The 17933-nt window shown below is 42.6% G+C and overlaps 1 protein-coding gene across 6 annotated transcripts in view; it reads right to left on the bottom strand.

Moving 5' to 3' along the window:
- Window positions 1-1925: 1925 nt before the first annotated feature.
- The window catches only part of rapgef6 (Rap guanine nucleotide exchange factor (GEF) 6), a 139978-nt gene continuing 123970 nt past the window's right edge, over window positions 1926-17933 (bottom strand). For 4 of the 6 annotated variants that reach the window (XM_085797178.1, XM_085797179.1, XM_085797176.1 and 1 more), the window contains 9 exons: window positions 16760-16783; window positions 15139-15359; window positions 14343-14516; window positions 14094-14240; window positions 13808-13927; window positions 12320-12581; window positions 8069-8622; window positions 6784-7140; window positions 1926-5752 (listed from right to left, as the gene is read on the bottom strand). In XM_085797178.1, coding sequence (XP_085653304.1) covers window positions 5730-5752; window positions 6784-7140; window positions 8069-8622; window positions 12320-12581; window positions 13808-13927; window positions 14094-14240; window positions 14343-14516; window positions 15139-15359; window positions 16760-16783 — 1882 coding nt within the window. In that variant the 3' untranslated portion in view covers window positions 1926-5729. The remainder of the gene's footprint in view (window positions 5753-6783; window positions 7141-8068; window positions 8623-12319; window positions 12582-13807; window positions 13928-14093; window positions 14241-14342; window positions 14517-15138; window positions 15360-16759; window positions 16784-17933) is intronic. The other 2 variants (XM_085797177.1, XM_085797182.1) reach the window with 1 other exon arrangement.

Raw genomic sequence — 17933 nt, forward strand, 5'->3', positions numbered from 1 at the left:
GCCCCCCCCCCCTCTCTACACTGCAAAAACCTCCTCCTTACCCTCGCACCACCCTGACCCATCTCCATTACACTGCAGTGTAACTTTATTGCAGTGAAAAGAGCAGAGTAGTTCAGATAGTGTCAAAGTCAGATTTGAGCAAAACTTTGTGAAACATGATTTGAATTAGTCAGACCGTCTGGGGCTTCTTTTGTCCCGTGTGGTTACTTTGGAATAATAATAGGGAACTGCCTTTTATCAAAGAGTATGGCTGGTGTTATGGATTTATTGAAAAAAATATTTAATACTTTTTTTTAAATGGACAGTTTATAATATGTTATCATTTTTCAGGTGTTTTCAGAGATGTGAGCACCTTCATAGCGGGGGTGTTTAAAGGGGTAGTTCAACATTTTGGCAAACTGGCTCATTGCCATAATCCCTATAGTCATAGCAGTAGGTTTGTTACCTTTAATTGTCGGTGCAAGCTATTTTTAGAACGGCGGAGCAGAGCCGCGAGCTGCTCAGAGCAACACTACAGATGCTCATGGGATTTCTTGGTTTCCCTCATCCAACTCATCAAATAGCCTACACAATCCAACAACTCCAAAACGCTCTTGTGGACAAGTTGTGACCTTCACATTCACCACGCTATGAGATAATAACGGAACGTTACGAGGAAGAGTTGTTTTCGAGGTAAATTCATGCAAAACCGCTGATGCGCGTTCCTGTCGAGGGCACTTTTTCGGCAAGCAGTCTCTGCATTTGCCTTGAAAATGACTCCGTACTTAAAGATTGTGATAAAATCCCTACAGGGCCGGTTCTGGCCTGCTCTATTAGGGTGGGCTGGTTGAAATAAGAGGTGGGCAATTAACTTTGTATGTAGAAGCCGAACAGTGGCCTAAAGGCAGCCAATTTGAATTGCAGTCCTGAAGGCACTCTAAACTGGTTTATTTAGTTTAAAATATAATAAAAATCATTTGAGAAAAAAAATCCTTCATGCAATAGGCTATGTGTTTTCAATGAATAATCTTAATTAAATTAAAATGTGGCTAATACATACAAAAAAAAAGTCTGCTCTTGTTCAAACTCAGACCGGAAAGTGGCACAGTAAAACAACCACACAAACACGTCACAATTTTGGCCTAAAATAAAATAAAAAGAACTTAATATTCAAAAGAGATCCATTGATTGCTGAAGCACATGACTCAATCACAGCAAAGTAACGTTAGGGCGGGACTACAACAACCACATCAACAGCATGATCAAACAGTCCACTCAGAGTCCACTTTCGTTTGACCGCCGCCAACTAGGAACAAGCAGAGAATTTCTAATCTCGTAGACTGGCTCTGGAACAAGTTGCTATGTTTGTTATAGTTAGCCTCCATGCTAACGTTGCCTGTAAGACAGCGCGGTAACGTCGGTTACAGTAACATTACGAGGTTATGTGTGTTTCCAAACTTGGACATGTAGCTGTTAAAAGTAATTAAAAACTTTAGTAATCAGATTACCCACATGTTTGGGAATGTAATTGATCTCATATCGACACGGAGCAGCAGCCGGTGAGCCGAGCAGTCCGACTCCATCAGGTAGCCTGGTTAGCTCCGCCTCCAAAAAATCAAGATGGCGACGGCCAAATCTTCTTTTTTTTTTTTGCGACGGCCAAATCTACGAAGGAGGGCCAGGCATGACAGACAACAACAAAAAAAAAAGGTTAGGCCAAAAAAATGATGGATGGATGGATTTTTTTTTTTTTTTTTTACATTGTTTTTTTTTTTGGCCAGAATTTTTTTTTCTTTGCCAGAATTTTTTTTGGGCTGGCCCCAATAGCTACTCCTTCGTACAAATCGCATACTTTTTTTTTGGTATTATTGCTTCATGCAATGTATGACCAACAAACATTTCAGTGACAGGTGAAGAACCCCCATGTTAATAAAAAGACAGAGTCCTTTCTGTGTAACATTTTATTAATTGTCCAAAATCATATCAGTAGATCAGACTTATTTTTTCCTTTTTTTAACATTCTCTTAAACAAAAATATAACAACTATTTACAATCACTCGTAAAAAATACATAAAAAGCGTACGAGCAAAATCATGTTGTCTTTCTAAAAGACATAAGTTACAACCGCTATGTAAAGTGTGAGACAAAAGCAAACTTTAAGCCACAGACCAAGTTAATACCTCTTTGTACAGATTGTGCAGCACACTCACCACATTTAAGCTTATTGTTGTGCATTTCTGCTGTAATGCCAGAAGTTGTCTACATAAAACACATCCACTTCTCTCTTATTGCATTCCAGGTAACACGGCAGGACACGGGGGGCTAAATTACAGTCAGGCAGGAGGGACGTTTTCATCAAGCTGTGAAGAGGTGGGGTGGGATTTCTGTCTTCTCCAGTTTATGCTGTTAAAAAACACTGACATGTTGTGTTCACAGCGCCGGCAGCTGCTCACTGCCACATCCTCCATGAAACATACCAAATGCATGAAGACTGGAGGCAGACAGAGCTACTCAACTGAATGAAATTTAGCCCTGGAAGAAGAAAAAAAAACCCTACAAAAACAAATGACAAAAAATGTGGCAGGTGGAGTGCTGCTGGAGCGTTTATTAGTCATCTGCTGGGAAATGTTGATGGAAACATCAACATGTGCAGAATGTAATAAAAAAGGGTTTTAAATCCAACAGTTGATGACTGCCAAAAAAAGTGCAGCATTTTCTTAACTCCATTCACAAACTGGAATGGGTGAACTAAGGGGAGTAGCATGTGTCACTATATTTTAAAACTAAAACAGGACATAATACTGATTCATGGTTTAAAATCTGAGTGATACAGTTGTGCAAAAGAAAAATGTAAAAGAGAAAGTGTCAGTTTCTGACTCTCAGTCTGTTTCAAAGTTTCTTCTATGGAGATTATTTTTTTAAAGTAAAAAAGAAATTGGTTGAGGGTCATCGTTCAGAAAACGCCTGCAGCCATGGAGTGAAAACCAGAGCACGCTGAGGAGGAGAGCTGAAAGTTCTGCTGAGGTGACAGGAGGGAAAAGAGGGACTACACTAGACGTGGCATCGTGGCTGTTCAATTCAAACTGACAGAGTTATAATAGCATTAAAAAAAACTCCTTTCAATCATCCAATCTGAGTTTGAAACCGACAGCAGGAGCCCCACAAGGGGCCCAACGCCCTGCAGGCGAGGGCAATCAGAGCTGCAAAATAAGAAGAGCTTTCAATGGAAATGACTTCTGAGCCTTTCCTTATGTGCTCCACGCCAAGACTGAATCAAAACCTTTTTTTTTCTCTTTCCTTTAAATGCTATGATCCCAACCTCACAAATGCAATTCCACAACACACACACACACTCACACAATCACACAATCACACATAGTCATATCCCATAACACAGCAGCAATTTCACTTATAGACAGATCAGAAATGGCACCAACAACAGAGTGTGAGGGGAGAAAACAAGTGAGGAACAATGAACCGACAGAAAGACTCCTGCCCGAACACACACACGGGGCGATCACAGCCTCGGATTATTTGTTATAACAAAATATTCAAAAATAGCATTTATAGAGGACTCTCTTCTCTCATCTATACATGATCAGTTAACATTAATTTATGGCAAAGAAACAACAAAAATATATATGTATAAATTCATATATATATATGCCATGTATATATTAGCAAATAATCATTTCAAGTCTTTGTGTGGCAAAAACAAAATACAAACGAAGCTTCAGCGCGCGACACAGACAGTACAAGAAACAGAAGGTCTAATTCCAGTTACTCCCCTGCTGCACCGCAGATAAACACATAAAAACCATAGTTCCTTCTCCAAAAAAAAAACATTAGTCAGAATGTACAAACTTGCTTCTGTTTTCTACACAAATAAACAATTTTCAAGCACGTCCTTTAAATATTCTACAAAAAATCAACTATGAACATTGGAATGAAGATGCGAGCCGGGATTTTAAAATACATTATCTTCTGCTGATTTTGTTTTGTTGCTCGTTCTTTTAAATAAGAAGCACAAAAAAAAGAAAAAAAATCTTGAGATGAGAGAGGTACACTGTGAGCACATAGTCAAGAGTTTATGCTGCATCTGCATATTCCTGCTGCTTTATAAACAAATGTACAAGGTCAAAAAGAACCTGGAGCATTATACTTTAACATTTCAGCTTGTAATTCAATAGACGACTAGTCTAATAAACACTGTAAACAAAACGTGTAAGCACTGGTGTAAACACTGTCCTTTGTCTTTATGCACACCAATGAAGATTTCTGGTGTGTGTGCGCGTGTGAGCGTATACGCATGCATGTTGTGTGGCCACACAGTGCTAATTTATCTTTTTTTTTTCTTTTTTCTTTTTTTATAGCTGCTGCAATAAAATAACGACACGCGTTTTTACTCTACAGGAAGCAGCGAGGCATTTGTTCTTCAGCTCATTAAAAATGAGTTACAATACAGTTATCATAGAACATCCAGGAGGCAGCATGCCGCTACAGTACCTCGCGTCAGACTGAACGAGCAATAAGAGAATGAGGTGGCTGGGTGGCGCAGAGCGAAGCACGACACCGAGACACTAAACTGCCTGAGAGATACTGCTTGTCTTTTTTTTTAATATATATATATATATTTATATATATATCTAGAAAGCTCAACAAAGTACAATAAGTGCTAAACACAAACAGACTCTCTGTTAGTTCAGGGTTAGTTTCATTCCTCTCTTTTCACCTCCTGAGTTGAAAGTGAAAAAAATGTGTCACGGGGCTCTATGTGGCTCCTGAGGGCTTCTCCTGACAAATACAGTCAAGTCTAAGTGTTGGGATGATAAAAATTGGCTTTGTAGCGGTTTTTCTTGTGCATTGGAACTGATGTCTCTCGTGTAGATTTACATCATCAGTGCCAGGGTTTAAATAGAGACACATAGATCTCTAAATCTGTTTTTTCTCGTCTCGTATTCGTCTACATTCATCTTTTTTTGAGCTGACAACAAAGCCACGAACAAAAAAAGCAAAGCGAAACAGAAAAAAAAAAAAACTAAAACAAAAAACAATCCCCCACAAAGCTGATGTTCGTCATCATAATACTTACAAAACTAACTACTACTGTCGATCCCTTTGTCTGCTGCTCCTCACGGTTCTCACATTAAAACTTTGCAAAGCTCAGAGATGCAAAGGAAAAGAAGAAGGAAAAAAAAAACTTTTTACAAAAACAAAAAAGAAAAATCACTGTACAACATGTTAAAATTTTATAAAACAATGGGAAACACCTTTAGACAAAAGAGCGTGGAGCGCAAAATGGAGGTACATGGTGGTCTGTTTCCGAGGATGCTCACTTCTCCTCATGAGGCATCGTCAACTGTCTCTCATTCCTTCTTTGTTTATTCTGTGAATCCATCCGTGGTGACGTGACTCCATCACAAACACCTCTCTCTGCTTTTGTTCAAGAGTTTTTTAAAAAGTATCTCAAGTCTCGCCTTTGAATTCTTTGTGGTGTGAAAATGGGTTTAAAAGAGTACTGGGAGGTGGAGCGAGGTCACATGACCCCTCTGGTCTCTGTCCAGAGGTGCATTATGGTCCGTGGTGTTTTCACACGGTGTTTAGGGAGGATGTGCTCTGACACGACGTGACGACAGGCTGCTAAACTCAGTCCAAAGCCTGATCGACACAACCTGGTCCGTGTGTGTGTGTGTGTGAGAGAGAGAATGAGTGTGTATGAGTGTGTGTGTGAGAGCAGGACGTCTCCATCTCTACACCGCCGACACCTGTTCATCTGGAAAAGAGAAAAGACAAAAAAATGTTTGACAGGAACTAAAGGAGAAGACGGAGGATTTAAAAAAATGTTTTTCAGAGTTCATGTAAAGTTCAACACTTCAAATTTACACTTTATATAAAAAAACACACAGAAGTGACTGGTCTAATGATGGTAACTGAAAGTTTCAAAAAGATGGAGCAAAGATTTTCTGCTGTACAATCCACTGTCATAAAATCCCTAACACTAAAATCATCAGCAACACAAAGATAGGATTAAAGCTAAAGTTCAGATTACAACCTGGAGCAGGCCTGGGGAAACACTGACAACTTCTTTCTATCTTCTAAAAGTTGTTTCCTAATTTACACCAAGAGACACCCAGGTATTCTTTCAATTCTTTAAAGCGACTGTCATCCAGATATCTCCATGGATCTTAAAACTGATACTGCAAAAATAATGAACACTGAACACAGTAGCAGAGAGGAAACTTGGGGAGAAAACGCCTGGCTCAGTTTAGCAATGTCAAAAAACCCTGTTACTGTAGAAGATTGTACATACAGTACATACAGATAGGGATGCACGATAACTATCAGATAATTATCAGCCCGATATTGACCATTAATTATCAGCCAATACACTGATAAGTCAGATAATTCATTTTTTTTGCCGATTCCTAGAGCCAGTCATAATTAGCCAACATTGTTTTCACTTATTCTCAGTCTGTTTGCCCCCTAAATTGATTTGAACAATAATGAATGTTGATTTTTGAAGAGTCATAACTGTTCTTGCCTTTGTTGTGATTACAGTAGTGATGTCATGTCTATTGTTTTGTAAAGTCAGATGCAGAGCTATAATGTTAAGTTCATCTTAGCCTTACTTAACCTCAGTTGCAGGAAGTTATCGGTATCCTAAGCACAGTTAAATCAGTCTAGAGTGCAGCACGACTTTATTTTTTTGTGCTGTTTATAAACTCTGAAATGTTGCATGTGAGTCAATGTGTGAAACAGAGGATGATGACACATTTGTCATCTCCTCCTCCTGTGGGCACGTACCCTCCTCGCTGTCAGCCAACTCCGGCGATGGGAGGCAGATGCTGGGCGGCCTGGAGTAGCCCTGCGTGGAGCCGGCCGCCCGGGCGTCTGGGTGGTGGAGGTGATGGTTCCCCGCCAGCCTCCGAGCCTCGGCCAGACTGCCGGCCGCCGCAGGGCTCTGCAGGAGTTTGCTCCTCTGCAGCGCCACGCTGTAGTCTGGAGGTTTGAGGTGAGGAGGCCTGGGGAGGAGGCCTCCGGGCCCACCTACTACTCCGTCTGGGAGGCCCAGATCCCCCAGAGCCAGACCCTGGTAGCCTGGAGGGGTGGGAGGGGGAGCTCGGTAACGCTCATCCTTGGCGGGGGAGGTGACACAGTACACTGGGTGGAGGTGAAGATCAAAAGAAAGGAGGGATGGAGCAAAGAGGGAGGGGAGGAGTGGTGGATGGGGAGTGGGTTGGGGGTGGGGTGAAGGTGAAGGAGCAGGAGGGGAGCAGGGGAGGGGAAAAAAACGAAAGAAAATCATGGAAAAATGAAATCAATGTGATGTTTCACTAACACACTACACAACCGTCCATGCAGCAAAATGTGTCCAAAATTAAAAGAAAAACAGACAAACAATGAGATGGATGATGCAGCAGATACAGACACAACTACAGCTGCAACTAATGAACGATCTATCAGTTCTGTAGCAGACTAATCGATCAATCGTTCACTTCTTACACATAAGGAAAAGTGTGAGGAGTGCTCATCGTTGTTTGTTGGGGTCTAAAGGTGCGTTGTGTTGTGTTGTGTTTGACCAAATCCTAAGGATTTATCTCAGAAACTAGAAACCAGAGAATGAACGATTAATCGATGATCAGAAATCTATCAGTTCATATCTGTTGCTGTACTAACAGATATTTTGACTAACTGTCTCAGCAGTGGACATAAATCTGTCTCAGCTCATCCTCTACTTGTGTTATCCACCTAATCCTAACAAACTGCACAGTCTTAGAACAGCAGAGGATCCAAAACACAAATTTACACTCTGCTCAGTAACTTCTATCAGCTGCAGAGCCGACGGCAACGAGAATCACACCTGATTGGTGAGATTAGCTCTAGAGCACAGAAATGTCGAAGAGTAAATAAAGCAACAGGACACACTAAGTACATCAACTACCACTACGTATTAACAAGCCAAACTGGTCTAAAGAGCTGAAGCCAAAGCTGATGTCTTACTGCATGACTCCTTAAACTAGTGTTAAAGCTTTAAATGGGAAACACTGTTGTGTTTACAGGGAATCGAACTCTCAACCTGACCCCTCACCTATCAGGCCTTTCTCTGTGCTTGATGTCACCGTTTTGTAGGCGGGGTCTGTGCTTTGCCCTCCTTCCTCGTTGGTTGGCGAGGAGGGGTGCTCCGAGGTGTTTCGCCGCTTTATCGTCCCATAATTCCCCTCGTAGGTGTCCGACAGCGAGCTGGACGACGCCCAGCTCTGCCGCGACTGATTGGACAGCTCCGAGCCGGAGTCTCTGGAGTGCTGCTTGGCGGCGCCCTCGTTCGCCCAAGCGTGACCCGTCGCGGCGTGACCCTCGACCTCCGCGATGGGCCCGGCCAGCTGCATGTGCTTGAAGCCGCCCAGGTGCGTGTGCGGCAGCGCCAGCGGGTGGCCGTGGATGCCGTGGTCCCAGGGCCGGCAGGAGGAGGCGGGGAGGCTCTGGAAGGAGTCGTGGGAGTTGGAGGAGCAGGACGTCCAGCTGCCGCGGCCGCTGTCGGCCACCGAGTCCAGAGAGTTGTGGTCTGGGGTCAGCTCCTCCGTAGAGATGGAGGAGGTGAAGGTGGAGGCTCGCGTCACGTATCCTCGCGCCATCGATGAAGAACTAGAGCGCATAAAAGAGACAGTGACATAATCAGATTCACCATAAGTGGTTAGAAATATACAGGAATTTACACCAATGGTAATTTAGAGAGACAGTTTACACACAGAATAATTTAAACCAATGCTTTCAAAGTATTAGTGTAATGTTCGCTGACTGTCCCTGTGAATACACAATGAGTGTGTTAATGTGTGTTGATTAGGTTTTATTGGAGAATACTACAACAATCATCTCTGGCTCTCAGACATCTGGATGAACTCCAGTCCCAGTTCACTCTTCAGATGATCAATAATCAACTGATGATGATGATGATGATGATGTACTGTAGATGCTGAAATTGCAGTGAAAGAGATGAAGAAACCAGCAGCAGCATGAAACCTGGTCCGATCAAAGGCGTACTGTCTTCAGTCAATGCTGATAAAATCATTTATAATTGTCTTCTACACAACAGTCTCATAAACACAGATGGATGTTTGATAATGAATAAATCATCCAGTTACAGGACCACCTGCTGTGTTCCTCCTGGAACTAAGCATGGGATAAAGATGCCACTTTTTTCCACAAGAAGAACTGTTCAGTTTTATTTATGCTTGTTGCTCTGGTTGTAATAAATCTGCTCGTTTGTCAAATTGAAACTTGTCTTAATCCACATGGAGCTTTACAGTAACATCCATTATGACTATTCAATAGTCATAAAATACACAAAAACACATCAGATCAATGATGAAAACATAGATCGTTTTCTTCTTAATGGAATAGTTTTTCACACTCATTCATTTTCTATTTATGTTGTGCAGATATTTTTAGTTTTATGAGTATGATTAAATCAGAATTGTATAAACTCCATGGGTTTAGAAAAATATGTGCAAGTAGGAACAAAGACGTTAAAAAGAAGTTACTATTCTCTTAGGAAGAAAGAAAACAGTATGAAACAATATTACATTAAGCTGTTGGGTGGCAGGGGGAGAGGTGTAAACTGTGCTGCAGTGAACTGATGATGAGGAGAGAAGACAGGACATATGAGGTGGTTCAATAAATATAAAAAAAAAGGTGGGGGCCTGGTAAAAGTCTGATGTTACGCAGACGACTCACTGTTGTCTCTACACAACCTTCACCTTCCAACAACAGCGACTTCTTTCCTGTGTCTGGATGAGTTATTACACAGATTCTTCCAGTGTTTTTTGTTTCAACCTGTTTCTGTGAACGTCCACTTATTAAAGTTTACGCCTCATCTGTGCACTTGGCTCTCAAACAACAAACAAGAAATCACAAAACAAACATTTGGCAGCATCGTAGATCAGTGTCTCAGTTTCGAAAAAAACCACAACAACAAACTTTTTGTGATATTTCCTCGGCTGCTTTTTCATAAAGCAGCAGTTTGATTCGCTGACATGATTTTACTGGACAAACAAGCCACTCAATGAAAACAAGTCATATTTCATAAAAAACTGTGTCGGTGTTATACAACAAGGCTGCCGAGGCAATATAATAACAGAGAAGCAGACGGATTATTTTGTCCGGTGATATTTTACAGTCTCCTCTTTATGAGACAGAATGGCCTGATCATGGAGAGACAATAAACAAACAGCAGACAATAAAAAAGCCGTGTTGTTTACTCAGCCAGATTAAAAAGCCGCCTGCGTGAAAACCGATACGTTGTTAACGGAGAAAAGGAGGCGAGAGAAGGGCCGTAAATGTGGGACACTAATAAAAACACAGTGTGTTTTACGACTTCCTGTTCTCAGAGTTTTTAATAAGGAAAGGACATAATTGGAATCCAGCTGGGGGAGGAAACGTAGGAGGAGCGGCTAAAGGTGGAGAAGTCGTCAGTGTCTTTAAGCTCTTGTTGGCCACTGGGAAGGTCTCTGATTATTACTGTATGTCTGTGTGAGTGTGTGACTATGTTTTTATGGTGCCAGGTGTAGTCCAGTCAATTTTAAACTCAGTCAGATGTGACTTCCCATCTCTCATACCAACTCTTCTTTACCTAAAAACATGATATGAGCAAACATGGATCCTGGTAAATAAGGTAAAAATTGTTCTTGTTAAAAGTTCTAACGGCGAATTTGCCCATAATCTCCATCATTATAAATTCTTATGGCTTGGAAAGTGTCAGGTAATTTCAATCCTGTGAGATGTGAACATATTGATTTTCCACATCCATCCCTTTTTTCTGCAACCTCACACATTCCTGTCCAGACCGGAGAGACACTTTGCATCCTAAAGTTGTATCTGACTGATCACTCATTAATACACAATGAATTAACTCTAAGATAAACTTTCTGCCTGAAACAGCTTTATTTATGTTGCATTAGTCCCGTCTGAACTGGCTTTATGTCTACGATTTGAGCAGATCCACCTCTGTCATCCAGCCCCCAGTGGCTCCATCAAAAGAAGACAGTGAGGTGTGTTGATAATCACAGATCTGACCTGTGGATCTTAAAGAAGACGGCTTAAAGAAAAACATAAACTGCACCAAATGTCTGTTAAAATATTTAAAAAGGTGCTATAATCACATGTATGTATGTATTCTGCACAGTGGCTTTAAAACAAACTTAAGAATCTTTACAAAAATTCAAACTTGGACACTTTGCCAAAATTAATCCCGTAAATATCTGTTCACTAAAAGATGAACCAGTTTCCTACTCACTTGGGAAATTTATCACACATGTGATTCTGCACTGAGACCAGAATGAATCCTCTCAGCTCAGTGGAAGAATCTTTAATATGTTGTGAATATGAAATGAAGTGTCGACTAACACAGTTGGTCGTGATGTTTATGCACACATAAGTCACTGGAGGTCAGGTCCTACTGATAATCTGACATATATGAACTACAGTAACCTGGTTACTGCTACTACTGCTTCGCTGTTGCAGCGTTTTACTTTCCCACGTTACAGCCTCTGTATGTGGACAGAAAACTGGGAAAAACCAGGCTTCTCACTTTCATAATGACACTGTTTTGTAGGAAAAAGCTGCATGTAGCAACAGAAACTGAGGTTTATATTAACAGGGCTCCCACTCTTTTCTTGAAATCATTTCCCAGGACATTTTCAGCTGCTATAGTCTGACAGACATGTTACCCCACCATACACTACAATACATCTACTGTCAAATTCATGCTTTGGAGAGTTGTATCTTATTTTGTACATTCAACCAGTTTGTTTCTATGTATATTCTTCTCTCACCCTCAGAAGTCTGATTTAAAGATGTGAAGTCTATGGCTCTAATTTATCTATGAAATAATCTCCTACACGCTTAGAAATGATGACAAATTTATCATAGAACACCGCAAACATGTTGTTTTTGTTTTTAAAGCAGGCCCACTACAGCTCTCTGCTACTAATCTATCTGTCACTCAGCAGAGGAGACAATACTGTGAAACACTCATCAACTCAAAGTCTCTAGTTTTCTTTGGAAAATAAATCCTTAGCGGGGTCTGAAAAAGTCAAATAGATAGAGCACTGATAGCTGAATAATATCTCCAGGACAACTCAAGCTATTCCAGGATATGTTTTTCTCATTTTCCATGTGTTTTCCAGGACACGTGGGAACCCTGATTAAGGTATTGGTTATGATATCTATATCTTGACATGGCAAACAAAGATATGCCTCATATTCATTTCATTGTGAGAATCATCAGTGATGTTCTGACTCGACCAAACAGATTAGATGAGCCACTCTGAATAGAGTTAATTACCTTGTGCTGGGCTGGTTGTAATCAGCGTTAACGTGTGCATTTGTTGCTGCCGTGCTTTCAGCAACAGCAGTGGCCGTTGTAGTGGTGGTTGTCGCGGTAACAGTGGATGCAGCGCTGCAGCTCCTGTTGCTGCTGGTGCAGCGGTCGTCGAGGCCGGGAGCCGGCACCGAGTCCACCGAACAGATGCTGGACCGGGACGAGATCTCGCTGTGACTGGAGTCGGACAGGTTGTCTGCTTTACCGGCCGGTAGGAGGGCGTAACCTGGAGACGGAGAGGGGGAGGAGTTTAGACGTTTACGTTTAAGGACAACGTGAAATACAGATTATAGTGGTCGAGAGCGGAGATTTGAGAATACAGGGAGACAACATCAACTTTCTGTCTTCTTTAATGACAATAACTCAACAATAACACTGTTTTACCCAGTTACTGGTTATAGTGTCCTTTTCCTTCACTCTACAAAGTTTTACAGTCAGAACAAGTGGTTTCATTTTCCTAAAACCTGAATTTAAAACTCACAGAGCCTCTGAAATGTGCAGAATTCATTGTGAAAGACACTATTGGGCTTTGAATTTAAACTTCATATGAGAAAAACCTGCTGAACTGAATCACCTGCATCTCTACAGAAACTAAATGGTGATAAAATACTGCGAACTAAAAACTCATTTTTTTTGTGAAACTGCATCTCATAGAGTAGAATCTCTAAAGAAGAATTATGTCTCATTTTGGGATTACAGAGACAGGTTGAATATGCATGTGCTGACTGAAATGTGTTTAGTTCAGGGACATTATAACACTTATGAAACTCCACAGGATCATAGAAACAGAGGAATGTTGGTAAAACTATCATGTAACAGTGACTTTAACAAGCTCTCTGCTGTGATGGTTTCTTAACAAACACCATCCACACACACACACACACACAGAAATGAACCGGATCAATCAGACTGTCTTTCTCCTGCTGTGTCTGTCCCTGCAGAGCCAAATGAACGGGTTTGGACTGACTGATCTCCTGTCTCTCTGCTCTGTCTGTCCTCGTCTCTCCTCATCCTGCGGTGAGGAGGAAACAACCTCCGCTGTTCCCTCCACATGTGTCCTCCTGCCTGCTGCTCTCTCCCTGGACTGACTCCTGTCCCTCAGCATCCTGAACGGGGACATCAGCCTCGTCCTGATGGGCGACTCCTGACTTTTTGGTCTCACTGGCGACTGAGGGGACAGAGTCGTGCAGGACCCGGAGTGGACAACTGGAAGCAAAGCGTGTGTCCCTACTAATTTCTGCGTGGGACGTCCTGCTCTCTCTCTCTGTGGCGTTAACCCTCGTCCTCTCCTTCGCTCTGAGGGAAACAGGCCTCTCTGAACTGACTCTGTCGTCGCCTCATCCTCCCTCTCCTCCTCCTCCTCCTCCTCTGCCTGACTCTCCCTCTCCCTGCTCCTCTCTCGGCTCTGCTGCCTGGTCATCAGTAGGATCCTCTTGTGGAGGAGAGCCCCACCTATGCCGTAGCTGCGCAGGCTGGCGGTGCCGGCCTTCGTGCTGGCGTCGCTGGTCAGTGACGACGAAGATCCAGACAGGTTCATCTGGCTGGAGTTCTGGGACTTGGCCACACCTCCGACTGCAGAGAGGAAGAGATGACAGAGGAAAGAGAATCTGTGAAATCTTGGAAATGTTACGGAGGAAAAGACTGAAATGATTCTCGACTGTTTCTCTGTTTCTCCTCTTCACCGGGGGGGAAGCTTCCTCGGATAAAAACAAACACCTGTCGTTACTTCATGACTCACCTTTGCGTGGAGATCCCTGCGGCGACACCGTGGGGCTGGAGTGAAGGGAGGAGATGGTGGAGACGGTGTCATCAGATGGTCTCTTGCTGCTCCACTCCTCTGATGAGGTCACTTGAGGTTTCTTCACCACCTGGGGAGAGTTGGAGTCTGAAGAGAAAAAAACAAAATAATAAATGAACTCCAGAGTCTGTTACATGTTTTTTTTTCCTCCCATGTTAACCAGTGCTTTGTAACTGCAGGTGAACTCACTGGGTGTCCCGATGTCCTTGGCAGTGCTCTTCTTTCGTAGAGGGTTCAGAGGGACCTGGACCTGGAGGACTTGCGACACCCGGTTTTGTGTTTTCCCAGAGGTCAGAGACGAGCGCAGAGACACCGGGGACATGTCCGACTTGGTCGATCTTCTCTCACTCAAGTTCTTAGACACTGTAACCACAGCAGGAGGAGGAAGACAAATGTGTCAACAAAACAAAATGAGTGTTTGAAGATGGTGACTTTCCTAACGACTGGACACTTTCTGTGGAAATATCTGACCATTTTATTCAATCTGTAAAAACATCACTTCATTACTCATATATGACTTGGACCATGAGCTTTATAAAAGATCTGCTTTGTAGATAATATGTAGGATTGTTTAACATGGGGAATTGGCCTCACATTTACATTCACATTATGCCAAGTGTTTGATAAAGCTGTGAGCTGCAGGACATGTGATGTACACTAGGTGGCAGTGCAAGTCAATGATACCCGTATAATTTGTGCTCCTGTTATCAGATCAATTATCATCCACTGATATGTTTTTAATTTGAGCCAACAGTTAAACCCAAAATATATCTGGAGGATAAACTGCTTTTTGGATATGTTTCATCTCTGCAGAACAAGTTTCTACTTGTACTACTTCTCCTATTTGACTGACTCAGCTGTGTTAAACACACCGAACACAGAACATTATGTTTCTATTACATCTACAGTCACTTATGTAATACAAAACTACAGCAACTGACTGAGGAAATCATGAATCACAGTCTGGTGCTGGTGTGTTACTCACAGGTGCTGTAGGCCGGCTCACACTGCAGCGACATGATCTGATGCTTCTCCTCGTCCGACTCCACCGTCAGGTTGGACAGGTACTGCTTCACCTTCCTGGCCATCTGCGCGTCCTCGTACAGCTTCTTGGCGTTGAGGAGCGAGCTGCGACGCACTCGCTTCTTGTGGGCGCCGCCCTGCACGTCCAGCATGTTGGAGTTGGTGCTGCCCTGACTCAAAGACCTGATGAGGAGGAGGAGGAGGAGGAGGAAGAGTGAGGAAGAGAGGAAGAAAAATGGAGGAGGAAATTGAGGAAAGAGAAGAAACAAGTGGATTGAGGGTGGAGAAGTGAGGAAAAATGGGTGAATTGAAGGAGAAGGAAGGAAAAGAAAGAGAGGAAATATGCATAAAATCATAAAGACAGGAAGAAACAAAAAGGCAGATCGAGAGAGGGAAGGAAAAGGAAAGAACGGTAAACAACAGTCAGTTCGATCGTCTACAAAACAGGCACGGCTACTTTCTCATCAAACACCTCCGCTACCGTAAAATCTGCACAATCTGTCTTAGCGCTGGAGCAGAGCGTTTAAAAACGGGACCATGCAACTGGGAGGGAGGCAGCTGTCGGGAGTGTGTGCCATGCGTTCACAGAACAGAGCAGCAGAACAGTTCTGTCAGATGGAGGCAAAAAGGGTTAAGGAAACAAAAGATGCACAAGATTCGATATGGGGAATAGTATTATTATTACGTTGGGATGCAGATGTGGACAAACAACAAACCAGAGTCAAATAGCATCTGTCAACTTTCCTCATGGTTTGTTTTACCTTCGCCTCTCTGTGTCAGATGAGTGGAGTTTGTTTTGTTTTTTTAGCTGAAGTTCATTCTTGGCCGTGGAACCAGGAACCAGCAGCAGATCAGATACTATTTGCGTTTTTATTGACATGGAGTTAAAGATACCAACTGGCAAACATCTAATGAAGCTCATTCATTATGACTGAAAGCTCCAGAGCAGCTACTTAATGGATCCAAGGTCAAGAATGAACTTTGAAGTCCTCACCGTGATGCAAAAGTATGGAAACCTGAACATGTGTAACTGTGTGGTGAATGAGCAAACACACAATCTGATGATGAGGAGCATGTGATACGATCAAAAGCTCCAGAAATGGACCCAGGGGTCAGATAGTTGTGTTTGTAAAGACGTGTTGTTTTTTTGTTCTCCCATCCCAAAAACACGACATTTCATTTACTGATATGAAGGAATAATGAATGTCTGAAATCCTCGTTATTCCCGACCTGTCGCTACCATAATGTGTCTCAACCTCTTGGAAACAAACATTAAGTTTTTGTTTGAAGTTACTAAATGACTCAAACACACAGTCTGATGAACAGAGAAGACAATGAACGGGTCAATGACGGACTTCAGCATGGCTCATTGAATGGGAACTGCAAATGGAAGGGTTAATCACACACACACAAGCACAGGCAGACACTCGCATACGCTCGGATAATGGTAAAAAGGGGCGACATGCAGAGTTTATGGTGGTGGTGGTGGGGGAATGGGGGGGGGGTGGATGGATGCAGGGGTGGACTGGACTTCTGCTGGTCCAGACTGAAACAGGATGAGAGCGGTACCAGGACAAACTTACCCTAAACTCTTCCACCTCTTCTTCCTGCAAGCAAGAGGCGTGAAGATTGAAGAAGCGTGACTTAGAGACAAGTTCAAGGTTCAGGGGACGAGGGGGGGTCGGGGGGGCGAGGACGAGGAGGAGAGACAAGACTATGTAGAGGACATGCCACCACAAACAGAAAAATGACTGGAGATGGGAGGACACCACACACAGGACATCTCCCCATATCAACCTGAAACATGTGTGTGATGGTTTTTTTGTCCACTCATAAAAAAAAAAAGAAAAGTCTTTTCTTTTATTTATTTGAAAATCTTTCGCCACACATGGACGACGATGCTGCTGCAATCAGAAAAAACAGATGTCTTGGGCCTTGCAGTATGAAGAGAGTGTCTGCAGGGGGCAGTCATGCTCTGCAGCAGTGACACACCGTGATAAACACACACACACACACACAAACGGAGTGATACAAACTACACACTGTGGTTGGCATCAATGCTGCCTCACTTCCTGTCAGTGCATGTCTCTGTAATCGTGCTCTCACACTCCAGCTGAGGAATGCAATCACACACACACACCAAAAAAAAAAAATATATATATATATCACATGAACTGGACAGGAAGTGAACGGGAATTGATGGGACCAGACCGTCAGTGTGTGCGAGCCTGATCCTGTGGGTGCAGGATCCAGGTCGGCCGGTGGAGGGAGGAGGTGTGGTGGTTCCCTTTTTGCCCACATTTGTAGTTTTCTCTGGTAATAATAAAAACAGGGCGTCTACCTACAATCTAACCCGGCTACGCTGGACGCTCTGAGTTCATGTCCCTTTCTGAGAAGCGGCAGTTTTGCCACAGTTTGAAAGAGCCAGTTTCTAGAAGTGGCATCACTTCTACAAATATAAAACCACGGTAAAAGTGTCATAATGTACAAATTTCCTGTTCATTGTGATGTTTTTTTTTTCGAACCACAAAATTAATTTGAATGTTCCCTAAATAAGACATTTTCTTAAGAAGCTGCTGTTCTCTGTGTTCCTAAATTTCTTGCAGGACGTTCTTGGAGGTGATCCTACGGCAACACTACTACTTAAAGCTCATATGCATGAAGGCATATGCACTAAGACAACTCAGACTTTCTCATTTTGCTACAAAAAACAAGCCACCTAAATATTTTGAATGATATAATCACATAAAAATCTTC

Source organism: Trachurus japonicus, chromosome 14 (genome assembly GCF_045865225.1).
Source record: "Trachurus japonicus isolate A0001 chromosome 14, Traja_1.0".
Taxonomy (NCBI): Eukaryota; Metazoa; Chordata; class Actinopteri; order Carangiformes; family Carangidae; genus Trachurus; species Trachurus japonicus.